At 43.7% G+C, this 13,409-nt stretch overlaps 1 protein-coding gene across 1 annotated transcript; it reads right to left on the bottom strand.

The window, feature by feature from the left end:
• Nucleotides 1-1,109: 1,109 nt before the first annotated feature.
• LOC149320351 (uncharacterized) lies at nt 1,110-12,347 on the bottom strand. The gene is made up of 3 exons (XM_089501800.1): nt 12,277-12,347; nt 8,828-8,955; nt 1,110-3,832 (listed from the first exon to the last, which is right to left on the bottom strand). The coding sequence occupies exon 3, from the start codon at nt 3,107-3,109 to the stop codon at nt 1,898-1,900; it is 1,212 nt and encodes a 403-aa protein (XP_089357926.1). The 5' UTR covers nt 3,110-3,832; nt 8,828-8,955; nt 12,277-12,347; the 3' UTR covers nt 1,110-1,897.
• Nucleotides 12,348-13,409: the final 1,062 nt, after the last annotated feature.

Genomic DNA, 13,409 nt, shown 5'->3' with positions numbered 1-13,409 from the left:
TTGGTCCACCTGATGGGACACAGATGAAGTCTCCTCCAGTAGATCCCCATCTTCAAGCAGGCACTAACAGAGAGAGAGGGACACCTTCATGATCCCAGGTGGGGTGGGGTGCTGCTGCTGGTACCCAGCCCTTCTCTGCTTCCCTGGCTTTCCCCTCTAAAGCAGACAAGGCAGCAGAGGAGGAGAACACTGTGAGTGAACAAGCTAGCCAAAGCAACAGGGACGGAGGGTGAGCACACACCTGGCTCACTTCCCTGTTGCTTTGGAAAGCTCGCTCCTGCAAACTACCCAAGGCAACTGCGAAGGCAGGTGAGCATGTGCCTGTTCCTCATTCCCTGGCTGGTGTTCCAGGGCAACTGGGGGGGGGGGGGCTGGCCACTGCGTTCCTTGCATCAGGTGATAGCAATGCTTGCAATGCCGCAGCCAACTCTTCAGGCAGTTCTAGCTCCAACCATTGTAGAGGTCTGCCTTTTGTATTGCAAATTTTGTGCCCATTTTATGTCTTTGAGTTGTATTTGGTTTTAAGCAGAATATAAGGTCCAACAAGGAGCCCTGGTGGCAGTGGTTAAATGCCTATACTGCAGCCACTCACTCAGAAGCATACAGTAAGGTTGTGAGTTCAACACCAGTGAAATGGCTCAAGCTCGACTCCAGCTTGCATCCTTCTGAGGTCACTGAAATGAATGACCCAGATTTTTGGGGGGGAATTAGGTTACAGTTGTAAACTGCTTATACACTGTTAGTTCAGTATGAAGTGCAATATAAATAAAGTTGTTTGCTTTTGTTTGTTTAAACACATAAGTCACTGAAAAAGTGGCTGCATTTCCTCTTTCAGATTGTAACGCATATCATAGTCTGGTGAGCCTTTCTATTTCTCTTTCACCAATCCAGAGAGGCAATTGCAATTTTGTAGAATTTCAATGGCTTTCTTCGGCAGCATAGTTTGTATCTTTTCAAAGGCACTGTGCAGTGGGTCCTAAAACCAAACCCTATCAGGTACCAGGCCCCACTGTACAGCCCTCCTTCACCATTTTCTCTATGACAATGCTGCTAAAAACATCTGGCTAGACAGAGAATAAGAAGAAAATGGAGGCTGAGTAAGTGTAAAAGACTTTGTAAAAGTAGATTCATGATGAGTTTTGTTAACTAAGCCTTTACAGTGCTCTGTTGGGAGACATTCCCAACATATACAATTCTGGTTTCTTTTGAAAATTAACTTTCAAAATTATAACATACAAGGTTTTTGATTCCAGAACTTCTTGGCCACAGGTCCACCACATTTTGGTTGCCAAAATTTTGATCCTCCAGATGTTTTGAACTTTAGCTCCCAGAATTCCTGACTGTTGGCCAAACTGGCTGAGGTTTCTGGAAGTTCAAGTCCAATAAACCTGGAGGACCAAAGTTTGGTAATCACTGTGATAAAATAATCTTACCTGATGTTTACATTTCTAACACAAATTTAAAACACCTTTGTGCATTTTGACCAAATTTTCTGGTGTCAAATACCAATGATGCATCATCTCATGAATGTTCTTGTTCAAATCATAACACAAATTTCATTCCCTTCAATCATAATTCTGCCCACTGGTGCAAATGTATATTGTATGGCAAATTTTGTCCCCATTTTATGTCTGACTTGTACTTGGTTTTAACAGAATATAAGATCCAACAATTTTTAATTATTATCCTAAAATCTCTAAACAAGTCCAGCTTCTGTTCTAAGTACTCTTACATGGTTTTTTTTAACAAAAATCTTTTTACAGATCTCAGATATTGAGACTTGCATTTTAATAAGTAACAAATCAATGAGGGTTCCCTGTGTGGGTTCTTTGGTGTGAATGTGAAGTCTGAATATCAAATTTGACTATGAGAAGGTCTTTCCCTATTTCATGGACTGCTATGGCTTTTCCTCTGTGTGTATTCTTTGATGTGAATGTAAACATCCACGCTGAATGAAGCTCTTTCCACATTCCATGCATTTATATGCTTTCTTTCTTGTGTGGGTTCTTTGATGTGAATTTAAATGTGCATTTTGACGGAAGCTTTTTCCACATTGCATGCACTGATATGGTTTCTCTCCTGTGTGGGTTCTCTGATGTAAACGTAAGGTTAGACTATGAGAGAAGGACTTTCCACATTGTATGCATTTATGTGGTTTTTCCCCTGTGTGAGTTCTTTGATGTGAACGAAGATTTCCACTGTTAATGAAGCTCTTTCCACATTCCACACATTTATATCGTTTTTCCCCTGCGTGGAAATTTTGATGTGAGTGTAGACTTCCACTCCAAGTGAAGCATTTTCCACACTGCATGCACTGATACGGCTTCTCCCCTGTGTGGGTTCTTTCATGTGAGCGTAAAGTTTGCCTATGAGAGAAGGTCCTTCCACATTCTAAGCATTTGTTTGGTTTCTCCCCTGTGTGGGTTCTTTCATGTGAGTGTAGACTTCCCTTCTGATTAAAGCTCTTTCCACATTCCATGCATTTATATGGTTTCTCCCCTGTGTGGGTTCTTTTATGTGTCCATAGATGTGCATTCTGACTGAAGGTTTTTCCACATTCCATGCATTTGTATGGTTTCTCTCCTGTGTGGGTTCTCTGATGCGCACGTAGATTTGACACGTGACTGAAAGTCTTTCCACATTCCATACATTCATACAGTTTCTCCCCCGTGTGGCATTTTTGATGTGAATGTAGACTTGAACTCTGAGTGAAGCTCTTTCCACATTCCATGCATTTATATGGTTTCTCCCCTGTGTGGATTCTTTGATGTGAATATAAATATTGACTATGAGAGAAGGTCTTTCCACAGTCTATGCACTTATATGGCTTCTCCCCTGTGTGGATTCTTTGATGTGACTGTAGATTTCCATTGTGATTGAACGTCTTCCCACAATCCATGCATTCATATGGTTTTTCCCCTGTGTGGGTTCTTTGATGTGAATGTAGATGTGCCTTCTGACTGAAGCTCTTTCCACATTGCATGCAGTTATATGGTTTCTCCCCCATGTGGGTTCTTTGCTGTGTATGAAGATGTCCAATCTGACTCAAGTGCTTTCCACCTTTCATGCTCTCATATTTTTTCTTTCCTGTGTAGATTCTGCAATGCATGTTTAAGTGAAATTTATATTGGAATATTGTTGCACAAATGGAAGAATTTACCCTTCTTTTCTCTTTATACTTTTCCTGTGGGTTCAGGAGTTCACAAATATCATCTTGCTTAGAAGCAGAGGAGTTCTTTTTACCATTCTTTGATTATTTTCCCTTTTGCATTTCAGTCCCTTTTAATTTACAAACTCTTCTTTCTCACAACAATCTTGGTTGTTTCCTATGACATCATAGAGGGATCCACAAAATTCTCCTTCTGATGCTTGCTAATTGCTTGAGAAATAAGAAGAAGATCCCATTAGGAGTTGAACATAGAAATCAGGGATCTCATTAGGGATCAAGAACAATCACTGATTTTCCCCGACATTCTTCCCTTTCCTCTCAGCCATTTTGGCCAATTTCCCCTCAACTGCACCAATCACAGATTTTGATCCAAGAGACCCCACTTCTCCCCAGTGAAATGTACAGCCACTTCCTCAAAAGAGACTGGGAGCAGCAAGGGAAAAATAACAACAATTCACTAATCATAAATCATCTCTTCTGAAAACGTCCCTCTGTGAACATAAATAAGGTGGGTGGCTCTCCAGAAGCTTTTTTAACTCAATGACTAAAAATCCATTTTTTAAAAGTAGGATTCATAGCTTCACGTGAGCAAAAGAGCAGACACTTCAGTCTTCTTATGTGATTGATCTCTTTCAGATTAGACTTCTTTTGCTTCTGAACTGCCTGTGAGGAAGACAAGGAGGGGGAAATGAGGCCATTCTGTGCACTCCAAAGGCTACTTAAGTGTTATACAGCATACAATATACAGTACATTATATTGGGGCTCTAGAGGTTTTGAGAGGTGATACAAAAATGTTTTAAATAAAAAGGAAGGAAGGAAGGAAGGAAGGAAGGAAGGAAGGAAGGAAGGAAGGAAGGAAGGGGGCATTTGAGTGTATTAGGAAAATGAGGTCAATGGATGACCCTTTGGGAATGTGGTAGCTGACAGGAAAACGTTTGATTCACGGTTTTATTTAATATCTTCTTTTAATTAACTCCTGCTTTTGGGGAGTGATAAATGGAACAAGAAAGAAGGTACAACAAATGAAGCAGGGCAGCATCTGATAGAACTTTGCGAGGCCAATGAGCTTTGAAAGCTTGCAACATGTATTTTGTGCATTTTGGTTGGCCCAATAAAAGTTATTACTGTTTTGTGGATTTGGGGTGTTATTGTAGAAATACGGCAGAAATAACCGACAGGGCTCCAACCTACAGAATCTTGGGATTTGTAGTTTCTTGAGGTACCAGGATTCTTAGGCACAGACGGCTAAACATCTTGTAAAACTACAAATCCCAGGATGCCATAAGCTGGATCTACAGCACTTAAGGTGGTGTCAAACTGTCTTGTTTCTACAATATAAATCCACCCATCACCACCTTTCTCATCAATCCCTCTATCATTTCTGCCACTCAGGTTTTCAGGGTCCTCTTTGGGTCAGTCCACTTGTGATCCCCTTTCTTTGGAAAGACCCAAAAAGAGAAAGGCAGGAATAATAATAATAATAATAATAATAATAATAATAATAATAATATTCTTTATATCCTACACTTCTCCTAGAACTGGAATTCAGGGCAGCTCACAACATTAAAAAACAATACATTTGTCCCTCAATATTCGCTAGGGTTTGGGGCACAAGACCCCATGATTATGCAAAAATTGCAAATAAGAAAAACATCATGTTTTCATCTGAAAGGACACCTCTCTAGGAATCTCTAGGTCCTCCACTGCAACTCTGTGGTCAACACAGAATTGCACTGGAGGAGCTACAAATGTCTAGTAGAGTATTCTCTCTAGGAACCTCTAGGTCTTTCAGTGCGACTTTTAGTTAAAGATGACCATAGAGTTGCACTGGAGGACCTAGAGATTCTTAGAAAGAACATATTAATCAAATCCGTGAATAATCAAATCCGCAAATATGGAGGGATGAGCATACAGTTAAAAGCATACAAAAATGGTACATTAAATTGAATCAAATTATTACAATAGTAAAACAAATGACATGTTAAAAGAATAAAATACAATTAAAAGATTTAAAAAGAAATAAAATATTTTAAAATAATACAACACCCCGGTACATGTGTGTCTTTGTCCATGTGTCCTAATGACACCCAAGGGGGATCGGCCAGGAGGAGTACACAGAATGGGGCTGCCCCTCTGGATGAGCCGCTACTGGATCTGGGGGCCGTCAGTGGCCCCCTTGCTGGTGGCTGCTCCAGGGAGTAGCGGCAGGGCCAGAAAACGCAAGAGCTGGGTCTGACTGCACAATGGGGTGGGAGAGAGAAAGGGATTGGAAAGGTTCCTCTTTTGGACACTATGTTGCACAACCTGCCAATGAGTGTGGACAACATCCAGGAAATTGTAGCAGACAGACAGACAGAGGGGTAGCTGTATTGGACAGTTAACAAATCTAAACAAAAATCCATCAGCAATACCTTTATTGGCCAAACGAAATGCACAATATACTTGTTGCAAATGAACTTTAAATTTCCTGGACTTTACAAATCTCCCTATTGCCGCATGGCCAAGAGGAGGAGACTGCCTACAAAAGATATCCTCCCCATTATACCATCTTTACTAAGGACTGAAACAATATGTAGGCATCTGACTAACATCTCCAATTGTTGTTTTTTTCTTCTTCTCCTCCTGTTTGGTTTTTGTCATCTTGCCTGATGAAGAAGCCCATGGAGCACTGAAAGCTTGCAACAAGTATATTGTGCATTTCAGTTGGCCAATAAAGGTATCACTGATGGGTTTTTGTTTAGATACTGTATATAAATAGATAGATGGATTGATACGCCTCCAAAGTGGACCTTTCATATCAAAGAATCCAAGGAACTATGGGCCATTTACTTTCTTCCTTCTCTCAAAAGGTAATTTTTTGAAGCACTGTGTAGAGTTTGGGTTGTCATCCCAGGGGTTGTCACCACTGAGAACACTTTCAAGTGACTCTGTTGAATGCCAGGAACAGAGGTGCCAGCAGCATTATCCAGGGATGAGGGAACCACGAGGATGCCCTCCCCATGGAATTGTAGGATTTGTAGTTGTATGTTAGCCTTCTATCTCTCTGAGATCTCTGATGCCACAACAAACCACAAATCTAACAGCACTGAGCCAGGGCAGTTAGTGTTGTCAAGCTGCATTACTTCTGCAGTTTTTCGAATTTTCTTAATTGAAAGGACGATTCTTAGAGCATCCCAGGATTACTTAGTACATATTGTTTCCCATAGTGCATTTTTCATAATTTTGGTGTGTGTGGTCTTCCTCATGACCTCAAATGAACCCTGCTAGGCTGGCAGCCATAAGCTCCAAGGCGACATGTACTCAGATGAGGTACTTTGGGAGTCACTAATTGGGCTAGCAACACCTTCCACACTAAGAAGGAAGGGTGAAGTTTGCCCACAACTCTTTCAAGTTTATCCATTTGCACTCCCCTGGATTATTGACAGACCAGATTATCTCATCCAGACCATCCTAAATAATCAAATACCTTTTGTTTAGAGATTTCATAGGCAATCAGACACTCTTGCAAGGACGCCAATTTGTGCCTTTAAAAACCCCTAGAAATTCCTCTCCCGTGTGCTACTTTGGATGTAAGACAGACTCTACGTCACTCTGATCTCTGATCTAGCTCCGGCATTTCCATCCCACCAACACTCTCCGAATGGCTGTGTCTCACTCCATCTCACGAACTGGACTCCAGTAGCAAGCCTAGTCTTTGGTGAGTATCTCCATTAGTGATGCCTGGAACCTATCCCCAAGCTAACCCTGATTTCTTGAGCCTTGAATGAGTGTATGTGCGCGTGTATTGTGTGATTCTTCCCCTTTTAATAAAAATAAAATTCTAATTAGAGAAGCTTATCTCTGCTTCATTTCTTAGAATTCCCCTGGTCTGTCAGTATACAAATCTGGAAGTAATCTCACTGGGTCTTTGTAGCTGGCCACTCTCAATTTTGAGCGAATTAGAAAATTCCCCTACATATAGTTTTGGCTACAATATATATTTTAAATTTATTTATTTATTGAATGTATGCCGTGCCTTTCTCCTGGGGTGGGATCCAAGTGGCATAATACCAAATAGCCAAAATGCACATACACTGACAGTGTATGTTTCAAAAATGGTGTATGAGAAGAAGACATGATGAAAGAAAGCAACACCACAGATCCTTCTCAGTAAGAGGAGGAGAAGAAAAAAGGAAAGGCAACCAAGAAACAGCAGGAGGAGCAAAGCTCTGAGCAAAAAAGGGGCACCTTTGGAATAAAGGTCCCTTGACAGTCAGAAAGCGTTGATGAGTCCCTTGACAGTCAGAAAGCTTCCCTCCCTGGAAGAGGGAAAAGGTAGATAGATGAGAGAGACTGTAGCAAGATCACAATTGTGGCAGAGAGATCACAAAAGGGAAAGTGGCCAGATGTTTGCTTAAAGGGAACATCCCCACAAGTCCTGATCAGGAACATGGAAAACAGCCAAACGGCCTGGAGCCCATGGAGAGAAGCTCAAAACTCCAGGAAACTGGCGCTCCACAGTCAGCAATGCTCCAGAGGAAAGGGATCCCCTTGGAACAAATTGCAGCATGTGATTCTGAACAGGAGGAGCAAATAAGGAGAACAGCCAAAATGCCAGAAAGGGAAAAGTGATTGTGGTCAGGGCTCAAATGTGGTGGAGAGATCCCAAAATGGAGGTTGGCAAGCCAGACTCTTTTATTGCTCTTTGTGGTTTGTCAGTGTTATTCCATTTCTCTGTTATTGGGATACTGACATTGGAAGCTAAGCAGGATCTCATCTGGTTAGTACTTGGGTGGGAAACAGGCAACAAATGTCTGGTACTGTGTGCTATATTATCAAATATCAGCTGCTGCAGGAGATGGCAAAACCACCTCTGATTACTCCTTGTCCAAGAAAACCATGTTAGGGTTTCCATAAGCTGACAGACAACTTGAAGACACATACGCACAGGTGGGGTCTCCATAAGACAGATACAACTTAAAGACACAGAACAACAACAACAACAAAGTACAGATAGGCTATTTGTGACAGCATTTCCTAATTGCCCTGCATCATGGATTTTGCTTGTTCCTTATTGTTGTTTCGAAAACCTGGCAACTCTACTCTCCCCCTCTCTCAAAAGAATATCTGGTGCCACTCTTCCCCCTCCTCCATTTCCCCCTTTTACCTCTGAGTCCTTGTTGCTCCAACCACTGTCCTCTCTCCTCCAAGTCAGCTTCAGAGAGAAGGGCTTCTTTACCATTCCCTCTAGGTTTTGATCATTTCTTCCTTTCTAGGAAGAACTCTTTGAAATAGTCAAAGATCGCCTGTACCTTGGATCAAACACTGATCAGAATGAAGAGTGTAGTCAAGAAATGCTGAAGATACTGTGGATGGCCAAAAAGACAAACAATTGGGTCCTAGAGCAAATCAAGCCTCAACTCTCCCTGGAAGACAAGATGACTAAATGGAGATGGTCATACTTTAGCCACATCATGAGAAGGCATGATTTGTGAGAAAAGACAATGGTACTGGGGAAGGAAGAGGGCAATAAAAAGAGAGGAAGACCACATGCCAGAAAGATAGACTCAATCATGAGACCACAATACACCTGCATCCCAACAGCTGAAGAAGAGATGCCAAGAATATTGAATTTATTCCTTTAGCATTTATCCAATAAAGGCAAAAGGGATTCTTACCCAAAGAAACCTCCTTCCCATCATGCTCCATCTTGACTTCCTTGTAGGGAACCCTCTGGCCTGGATCCAGGAGATCCCATTTCCTTTTGAGGAAATTACACATCCACTGCCTCAAAGCAGACCTAGAGCTGAAGGGAAAAAAACAACACTTATGTTATGGAAATCATTCACTCCTCTTATGTCTCTCTTTATGAGCCCATTAGAGCATGTCCTATCTTGCTTTGTATGAAGTCTTTTAATGACTATTAATTTCTTATAACTATACAGAGTACTCAATTGTTTTTAAAATAATTTTATTATGTATACTTTTTATATTTATGATTTTGTATTGTTTTTAACAAGCTGTAAGTTGCCTTGAGTCTCATTATTGGGGGGAAAAGACAGGACGTACATTAATCTTTAAATAAGAGAGGTAAGTGAATCTGGCCATTGTCCCAAAACCTCCAAAGATCCTTGTGGCGCCTTAAAGACTCAAAGTGTTCTTTGAGATCTAACTTCTCAGGAAAAAAATCTCAGGAAAATGGGTAGAGAAACTCATCTTCACAAAATTAATTTGTGATTGACCATGATCACTGGCTGTGGCTGCAGACAGATCCTGTATTGCCAATCCTAGATTTAATTTCCTTTTCTCAGTGTCCCAGCTGCACAACAGAAAGCCTATATTTCTTCTCAATGTCTGGTGAAGCCTGAAGGTTGGGAAGGAGGTCAGGCCCAGGGCTCCCAATGGCTACTGGTCCCGGGCCTCTCTCTGACCTCCTAGCTGGGATCAGAGACAGGAGGTCCCTCTCCATCCCAGCGACTCTGGATGGGTGGTATAGTGTGTGGACACTATCAGCTGTCTGTGTCATAACCACTAACATTTCACAGGGCAAACCCAGGACACAGGAGACAAACCAACAGCAAAGTGTGACTAAGATGGCAAAAGTTATCAATGAGGAAGAAAACACAAGGGAGGAGACGCTGCATCTGTTAGCTTTTGCTTGAGACTAAGGAGAAAAAGAAAACTCTCCTCTCCCTCCTTTGGGATAACTGAGTAGGAACTACTTTGACATTCTGGACTCAGTTTGGAGCAACAGAAGAAAGCAGAGGACAAAGGGGGAAAGTGGGAGGAGGAGAAACTGGGACATTTTAAAGGCAGATGAAAAAGTGGGACAACAGAGGATTCATCAGGACTCTCTCAGCCAAATGGGGACAACGGAGAATGTTATTATTATTTTATTATTAAACTTTATTTATATAGCGCTGTAGATTTACACAGTGCTGTACATACAATTTAAAATTGATAAAAATGAAACCATTCTACAGGATAATAACAAAATACATATAAATACATATAAAACAATAGATTATAATACAAGATAGCATTACATAAAATAAGCAAGCAACAAATTAAAAACATCGAATATCATATATCAAAGCAAGTATCAAATAACAGTCAGTTAACAGTCACACAATGCCTGGGAACACTTCCCTGAATAATATAGTCTTCAACTCCATTTTGAAACTGGTTAAAGAAGTGATATTGGTGTGTGTGTATATTACCTTCCTTCCTTTCTTGTGGGGTTTCCCATAGGAAAGAATGAAAACCAGATGGAGGGGGTGTAGATCCAGTTGGGCTCTTATTTTGCTGTTCATACATTATTTTCCCATAAATATTCCCTAAAGCTACCCCTGTCCTTGAAGGGGGTTCTAGGCTGGGGATCCAGAGGGGCCTCCCTTCCTCCCCTTCATCCTCTGCCTCCAGACTGGAGCCCCTGGAGGCAAAAAAAAGAGACCCCGTGGATTCACAACCCTCCCTCCTAAAACACATACACAAAGCACAATGTATGCCTCCCTATCTTTCTCCCCTCCATCCTCCAGACTGGGGGCAAAGAGGAGCCCCCTCAGTTTCATTCACCATCCCCCCAGAAACACACCCAAGACACACAGGGGAAAGGGGTCTCTCCTTCTGCTCCAGGGACCTGTGACCCTCCCCACCCTCCTCTTCTTTTCCACACTAAGGAGGACACAATTAACCAAACAGCAAAAGCAAATACTGTATATACTCATGTATAAGTCTAGAAATTTAGGTCAAAAATTGACCCCAAAAACCTGAGTTGACTAATCCACAGGTCAATGTAAGTATTGTATCTTAACTCTTATTTATCTCCTGGTGAAAAGCAAGAGTATAATCTGTCCTGGAAGCACCAATCCCTTCTACTCTCTCATCCATCCAGCCTTAGTGAGCACAAAAAGATGGAATGCTGTAAGTTCTTTGACATTGTTTTGCTTTGCTTCATCCTTTAGATCATTTGCTATATGCCCCTAAGTTTTACCCTTGACTTATCCATGGGCCATAGCAAAATCCATAGTTTTGCCCCAAAACTTGCCCTCGGCTTATACATGAGGTTGACTTATAATTGAGTATATATGGTATGTCTTAAAGGTAGGATGCTTAAAAATAGAAAAGAATGAACTAGAGAAAAGGACTGTTTGTGAGACAGATAACAGGTCAAAGAGATCTCTTCATGGCATTCATGGCCTCTTTATTACCCCTAAGTGGTGCCAAAATGTCTGCACTTACCCAAAATAAGGAATGCCAGGCTGGGACAGTGATCAAAAACAGTTCTGATAAGAGATACTGATGATGGTGCCACCAGGGTCTTAAAACTGTGTATGTTTCGTATCCAATGACTGAAAAGGGGGGTATGTATTTATCCTATGTGTATCCAATCAGTGTATGGCTTGCAAGTTCTTTGTTTGAATTCCTATAAAAAGGTATGTCACCTATAGACCGGAGCTTCAGACTTTGGAGGAATATTCCTCTGTAGACAGTCGGCTGATAAACTGCTGAACTTTCATCCACTTCTTGAGTCTTCCAGGATTGTCTTTCCTGATATATCTGCAATACCACGGACCCCCCCAGGCCCCCTCTTCCCTGCTTGGTGCCTGTCTCCCTTGGTGTAAAAATAACACAGTTCTACACCACTTTGGCTGCATCCACACTGGGCCCACAACCAACTCCAACTCCCAGAATTCCACAGCCTTGAGCCAGGGCAGTTAACGCAAGGCCAAACTGGGTTATTTCTCCAGTGTGGATGCAGTCTCGAAGTGCCACACAGCCCCATCCCATGGAATCCTGGGGTTTGTAGCTTTGCCAGGTCTTTCCCCTCTGGTGCCTCCCCAAAACTACAAAGCCCAGGATTCCCTAGGAGGGAGCTGCGACAGTTACAGAGAGCCCTTATTCCTACTACGGTGCAGAAGACCTACCCTCTGCCCTGCCTTCCCCGTTGTGTTCGGGTGGGAGGGTTCCCGGGGGACAAGAAGAGGCCCCTGAAAGGAGAAAGGAGGGCCTGGGGGTCTGAGGAGGGGAGCAAGGGGGGCATCCCAAAGGGGGCAAAAGGAACAGGGGGCCCTCTCCAGCTGGCAGGCACCCAAAAAGAGGGGACCCCTCCTCCCCCCCAAGTTACCTCCTCCTCTGCCTCCAAGGGTCGCAGGGAGCAGAAAGGCTCAGGGTCCTAGAGAGCCCTCCTCCTCCTCCTCCTCCAAGGGGGCTGGAGCATGGAGCCTCAGATTCCTAGAGAGTCCTGAAAGGGAAGCGAGAAGAGAGGCTCAGATTCCTAGAGAGTCCTGCAAGGGGAGCGAGAAGAGAGGCTCAGATTCCTAGAGAGTCCTGCAAAGGGAGCGAGAAGAGAGGCTCAGATTCCTAGAGAGTCCTGCAAAGGGAGCGAGAAGAGAGGCTCAGATTCCTAGAGAGTCCTGCAAGGGGAGCGAGAAGAGAGGCTCAGATTCCTAGAGAGTCCTGCAAGGGGAGCGAGAAGAGAGGCTCAGATTCCTAGAGAGTCCTGCAAAGGGAGCGAGAAGAGAGGCTCAGATTCCTAGAGAGTCCTGCAAGGGGAGCGAGAAGAGAGGCTCAGATTCCTAGAGAGTCCTGCAAAGGGAGCGAGAAGAGAGGCTCAGATTCCTAGAGAGCCCTCCTCCAAGGGGGAGAGAGAGCGGAGGACTGGGGTTCCTAAGAGAGGCAGGAATCTGTTTGCAAAGGTCACGTGTTGGGAAGGGGGAGGAGAGGCCCAGTGGGTGACGCAGAGAGAGGAGGAGGAGGAGGAGGAGGAGGTAAGGGAGGGGCGCCCTAAGTGGGGGAGAGAGCAGCGGGTGGTTTGTTTTGGAGTCAGGAGGGATGGAGAGGATGGGGGTCCCTTCTAGGAATGGAGGGAAGGAAGGAGGGAAGCCCTGCTCCCCAGAGAGAGAGAGAGGCTGGGAAGAGGGGGATGATGGGGGGGTGATGATGGGAGCCCCATGGAGACCTGGCTTCTGGGGGAGGAGGAGGAAGGGCTGCCCCTCCTTTGCCCTCTTTCTCTCCAGGGAAAGGGCCTGGCAATGGAGGAGCCCCTCTGCACCCCCAGCCTCTCCCCCTCCCTCTCCCCAGGACCCTCATGGAAAGGGGGAAGAGGGCAGTTTCCATGGGGAGCCCCCATCTGCCTTTCTCTTGCAGGGGAGGAAGGGGGGCAGCTTCCATGGGGCACAAGGGGAGAGGGCCTTTCTTCCTGGGGCTGAGAGAGAGAGAGAAAAGGAAGGAAGAGCGCCAGCCCCCTGTTTCTCCCAC

This window comes from Sceloporus occidentalis, unplaced genomic scaffold (genome assembly GCF_023333645.1).
Source record: "Sceloporus occidentalis isolate IW3139 unplaced genomic scaffold, rSceOcc1.0.p SCAF_1, whole genome shotgun sequence".
NCBI lineage: Eukaryota > Metazoa > Chordata > Lepidosauria > Squamata > Phrynosomatidae > Sceloporus > Sceloporus occidentalis.
Note: the sequence above shows the minus strand (reverse complement) of the source record. Positions and strands in the feature narration are given on the sequence as shown.